Source organism: Haplochromis burtoni, unplaced genomic scaffold, assembly GCF_018398535.1.
Source record: "Haplochromis burtoni strain Fernald_Lab_line unplaced genomic scaffold, NCSU_Asbu1 Contig_801, whole genome shotgun sequence".
NCBI lineage: Eukaryota > Metazoa > Chordata > Actinopteri > Cichliformes > Cichlidae > Haplochromis > Haplochromis burtoni.
In genome coordinates this window covers 122,825-128,897 of record NW_024583162.1, presented here as the reverse complement: position 1 = coordinate 128,897, position 6,073 = coordinate 122,825, and the positions used below count along the sequence as shown (strand labels likewise).

The 6,073-nt window shown below is 40.7% G+C and overlaps 1 gene segment (V, D, J or C); it reads left to right on the top strand.

Moving 5' to 3' along the window:
- The window catches only part of LOC102307427, a 4,852-nt gene extending 724 nt beyond the window's left edge, over positions 1-4,128 (top strand). The window contains 3 exon segments of the V gene segment in view: positions 101-217; positions 2,055-2,215; positions 4,063-4,128. Of these exon segments, the coding sequence occupies positions 101-217; positions 2,055-2,215; positions 4,063-4,128 (344 nt within the window).
- The last annotated feature ends 1,945 nt before the right edge of the window (positions 4,129-6,073 follow it).

Sequence of the window (6,073 nt, the reverse complement as noted above, 5' to 3'; positions counted from 1 at the left end):
TCTCTGCTGGGCAGGTGAAGATTTTCACTCATAATTAGTTGTTTTGCCTTGAAAAATAACAACTTGTGTTGTAAAAGTTATTTGTCTTTTTGATTTACAGGTGTTGATGGTCAGACTCTGACTGAGTCTGATCCAGCAGTTAAAAGGCCTGGAGAATCTCACACACTGACCTGTACAGCCTCTGGATTCACATTCAGCAGACTACTGGATGCACTGGGTCAGACAGGCTCCTGGAAAAGGACTGGAGTGGATTGCAAGCAATTATGACAGTAGCAACATCTACTATTCTCAGTCATTTCGAGGCCGGTTCACCATCTCCAGAGACAACAGCAAACAGCAGCTGTATCTGCAGATGAACAGTCTGAAGACTGAAGACTCTGCTGTTTATTACTGTGCTCGAGACTCACAGTGACAGGAAGTAGTTAAACAGCTGTACAAAATCCTCCCAAGTGCATGTTAAATTAAAAAGAAAAGAAGAGTGTCCTAATAAGCAGTATATAAAAATAGACTGACTGTCACAATATGCTTATTGCTTATTGCTAACTGCTGTAAATAATTTGTTGGCCTATAATATGTGAAATATATGTCAAATGTATTCGTCATATATGATATCAAGTCTTCTTAAGCCACAAAAAATATTCCTGTCACAAGGAAGTCGCTGCAATTTTTTACCATGCAAAGTGACTTTCAAATCTCCTGTATTTATCGAGTTAAAAAGACTCATTGACATTAAAAATTTCTAATCAAAGAAATACATTTACAGTACTATGCAAAAGTCTTGAGTCACCTCTTTCCAGGGAGTCAGACTTTCTTGTATTTTTAAAGTGCTCTTTAGCAATAGTTCTCCAGTCTTTCTTAAGGTGGTTCTTTACCTAACCATTTCCAGATGATTTTCTTTGGGGTTTTTTGGTTCAGCCAATTAACATTCACCACTTATCAAAAGCATCCTCCCACACGGGAGCCAGTTTTGTGTCTATAGATAAACAGACTATCAACAATTAGTTACAAACCAATTTTAAATGGTTTATATACAGTTTGTACTGTATGTAGTATATGCTGTTAAGTGCCAGGAGAATTGCCATTATTTACAGATTGTGGACACCAAACAACCTCTAGCAAGAAGATGACACAACACAGAAGGGCTAACTCGGCAGGCCAGCCTATTTACACCTACAGGCCGGTGGTCACTCTTTCAGTGATGAGAATGCACACATCCTGGACAAGAAGGAACACTGGTTTGAGCGAGGAGTCAGGGAAGCCATTTATGTAAAAACATGAAAGATCATCTATGCAATCCCAGCATCTTACAATGCTGTGATTCAAACCACTCCCCAACTCTTTGTGATCAGCGTTAATGACAATGTGTTACTAAACATGGAATTAACCTCTCAGCCCATTGTTGATAAGTGGTGCTAGTTTCAGTCATTGTGCAAATGCACTGTTTACAAGGTTGGGAAAACCTGCACTCAGCTGAGACTAAAGAAGTCACTTGGACGAGTTCCCCCCATTGAAAACACAACATCCAGACTAACAGAATTAACTTTTTAGGGTTTTAGGCACTTTCTTACTACCAGTCTGTTGCATAAACACATTATTTGTGCAATTTCATTAGTTACATCTTTGAAAAATGCAAAAAATAACAGCTTGACAGGTATGAAGTAGTATTTTTGCAACATTTTTCCTAAACAGCTATTAGCTGTTCACACTTAAAATTTTATAAATTTTGTAAAGGTGGCAATAAAACATGTGTTATTTTTTTGGAATTTGAATTCACGTGAATATGAGTAAAAGCTTTTTAATGATTAATCACTTCTCCTACTTCTGTTCTCCTACTTTGTAGGTGGAGTCAATGCAAATGTTTAGATGTCTTCACCTCTACTTATCTGCCTGCTGAAAATGAACAGACAGAGTTAAACAAGATGGGCTGTAGGACAGTATTGCTACTTTTGACTGTCTGCTGTGCAGGTAGAACTCAAAAACTAATTACATGTTCTCATGATATTCTAGCTTAAAAATAAATTATTTTTTATTGTCCTGTTTATTTCTGTTGACAGGTGTTGATGGTCAGACTCTGACAAGTCTGAACCAGGTTAAAAGACCAGGAGAATCCCACAGACTGACCTGTACAGCCTCTGGATTCACATTCAGCAGCTACTATGGCTGGATCAGACAGGCTCCTGGAAAAGGACTGGAGTGGATTGCTCATCTGGAGTTGGTAGCAACTTACTACTCTCAGTCAGTCCAAGGCCGTTTTACCATCTCCAAAGACAACAACAGACAGCAGCTGTATCTGCAGATGAACAGTCTGAAGACTGAAGATTCTGCTGTTTATTATTGTGCTCGACAAACACAGTGACTCAAGTTCTTTGAGCAGCTGTACAAAATCCAATACTATCTCCTGATTACTACAGGTTTCTTGCATTATTGTACTTATTTTGAGTCGCTCATATGGTTCAGTTTAACTTTTTGTTTGTACTACCTGTTATATGTAAGCCGTGTGCTGGCAAGAGAGGACCCAAAGTGCAGGCTCATGGAAGTGGAAGGTAAACTCAGACTGACATTTATTGTAAAACACAACAAAAAAACAAAACAGAAAACTACAAAAACTAAACAGGCTGACAGGCAGAACACACAGCAGGATAAAACAGTAGATCACAACACAGACAAAGAAAAACACAGGGCTTAAATACACAGAGGGAGCAATCAGGGAACGAGACACAGAAGGGAAACACAGCTGGGGCAAATCAGGGCTAATGAGACAGGGGAAGCAAAACCTGATACAATAACCTGAGACACAGACTTCAAAGTAAAACAGGAAACATAACACAGAGATGAGACTTGACAAGGGATACAGCGGAGACAGACAAACTAAGGACACAGACAGACACCAGGGCCCTGTTCCAGGAAGCCGGTTTAGAAAACTCAGAGTGAAAAACGATACGCAGGGTTGAGTAACCCCGAACTGTCCAACTCGGAATATTCGGTTTCAGAAAGGCTGATAACAATTAGTTCAATCAACGCGGAGTTGCTTTAACCCCAAGTGAAGCGCGCGGACGAGGATACATAAAGCCCTGATAAGCGGAGCACAGATTAAGCGAGTCACCATGGAGACGGAGGGAAAGAAGGCGCGGTCAATGTATTTTACAGCGCTTGAGGCCGAAATTCTGATGGCAGCATATGCCGATAACATGCAAATTCCGCGGAAAAAAGTAACACAGCCACAGCTGCGAAAAGGAGCATGCATGGCAAAACATAGCCGACAGAGTCAATGCGTGAGTGTTAATATAAACATTGATCTAGGGATTTCCACCCATTTAACACGTTATTTTATCATATGTTATTTTATTTGTTATTTTATACATTTTATTTTGTGATGTGATGTGAGCGCAGGTGCAACCCAACAGGCCCCAAACGTTCCTGGCAGCAAGTAAAAATGAAATATAAAAATATAGTCCAAACAGGTGAGGTGTAATTGTATTATGAGCCATAGTGCTTGGTCTGTAAATCAATTGCAGTTAGAGGCTACATTAATTTTCTTTCTGTAAGCACTTATTGAAATTATCTGAGCACATTACAAGTACATATTTGCTTACTCTGTATGCTCAAATGTGACCCGTTATAGCCAACAGAAAAAAAGCGGAGGCCCGAAAAACAGGTGGGGGTCCTCCACCACCACCACTCACAGAGGCTGAGCAGTTGGCCCTCAGCCAAAACAGTGGGCGCCCTGTGGCCGAAGGCATCTCTGCGGGGACATCCTCTGAGTCAATAACCCCGCAAGACACAAGTGCCTACATAGGGGGTAAATTCAAAATAATACATGATGTGCATACATCCTTTCTTCACAGTCACCTTTGCAGTGCTGCTCATTCATTTGATAAACTCTTTACCATAATGGATTATTTTGTAGTGAAGTTATTTTCCTACTGATTTTGCCTTCCCTCAGTCTTGGTTGTCTTTGAGAGCATAATGACAATGAAGTGTAAGGTGATTGGTATGTTTGTTAATTGCCATTTGGTCCCTTGTAAGTTATAAGTGACCTGTATAAACCTCATATTCTATCAGTTGATGGTGGTGGTGTACTGCATCTGGTGCAGCCTCCTGTTGAGCCAGACCAACATGCAGTTGTGAGTAATACTCCACAGATTATATGAGTTTACAGTAGAACAGCAATGTTGTTTATTTCTTTACTACAGGAAAATAATGAAGAAACATTGACAGCTGTTACAGAGGAGGAAGCAACAGAGACACTTTATGAGGTTTACATCTTTTAATACTTTGTGTACAGGAAACACAGGCGACCAATAAAGCCAGTTGAACATAAAAACCTGTTTATTCTTCTTTCAACATGTTGAGGTGATGGGTCAAAAGAAATGATTGTGACATATGGTGTCTCTGACTGCGCTTCCATCTTGTATGTCCGTGGGAGGGTCAGGATGTTCATGGTTTGGATCACTGCTGATGTTTGGTTCAGAAGGACAGTGTTCTCCTCTAATTGTGGCAATGTTGTGAAGAATCACACATGCCACAATAATGTCACATGCCCTTTCTGGGGTGACCCTGAGTCTTTGCAGGCACTGGAACCGGGCCTTAAGCATTCCGATAGTCATTTCAATTCTGGCTCTTGTCCTGCAATTAGCCAGATTATATCGCTGCTGTGGGCCCGGTTCAGGGTCAGGGTAAGGGGTAAGCAAATAGGGTAAACATGGATACCCCCTATCACCAAGCAAGTAGCCAGTGAACTCTCCTAAGACAGAAGGATACACTTCAGTTCAAATGTCCCTGAAGCAATTGGTCTTTATATATTTTAAAGTATTCTCAACTCACCATGTCCAAATTTTGTGCTCAGTGTACATTCACGGAATATTTGTGAGTCATGGACAGAGCCTGGCCGCTTGGCTTCCACATTTGTGATAATGTTGGCAGCATCACATATGATCTTCACAGTGCAGAGAACACAAATTAGCATCCATTACTATAATGAAATAATTTGTTAGTTTGAAATGCTACAGGGAACTATGTACCTGTACATTAATGCTGTGGAAAGACTTCCTGTTCACATAGTCTCCTTCATTTACTGAAGGAGCAATGATTGGAATGTGAGTGCCATCTATACAGCCAATCACGCCTGGGAACCGTGAAAATAAATGTAAAATTTAAGTAGTAGTTCAAGTATCACCACATCATGAATTAAGTTTTGTTCATCCTGATACCTGCAATTTTGTGGCATCCCTCTTTGATAAATCTTGTGGGTCTATGACCGGGGAACACCACAAACGAGTACAGGAGACGTTTCAGTGCAACTGTAACATTCCTGACTGCCCGACAGACGGTAGCCTTGGAAACGTGCTCAGCGTCACCAATATTATACAGAAAGCTCCCGTTTGCAAAAAACCGAAGTGCAATACAAATAATATGTAATGAACTGAGAGCATGTCCGCGATGTGTCACATGCGTAATATATGGCCTGAGGATGTTATCAAATAACTTATAGATTGTGCTGAGAAACGGTAACGTTCGCACAGAAAATCATCAGGAAATGATAAAATGTCCAAACGCGCTCTAATCACTCTCTCCCGGCGGAGAGCTCTGCGGAGAATTTGGGCTTCAACATCTACTGGCTCTTCAAGGAAGGGACACGCCATGTCTGACACTTCCTACTGTCAGGTTTCCGACAAAGGGGCGGAGACAGTCAGGGTTAGTTGTAGTAAACCTGCTAGGGGGCAGGTTAGCTTCACGGCGTGTGTCGTCATAGTGACTCACTCAGGCTGCAGCTGAACTCGCTTTGTGAAACCGAAGACCCAGAGTTTTCGTTAACTCAGGGTATACTTACTCAGTTTTTCCACTAAACCGGCTTCCTGGAACAGGGCCCAGAACTCTAACAAAGAAACCAAAAGACTAGAAAAGTTAAATAACATCAAAATCAAAGTTCAATAATAACATAACTTGTGAAATACTACTGACTTATTTTGTGGTGTTTATTTTATTCCCAATATGTTTTCATTCAGGGTATCAAATATTGTCACATAAATACTGTCAAACACTGGAATAAGACAAAAACAATCTGATCTCAGTG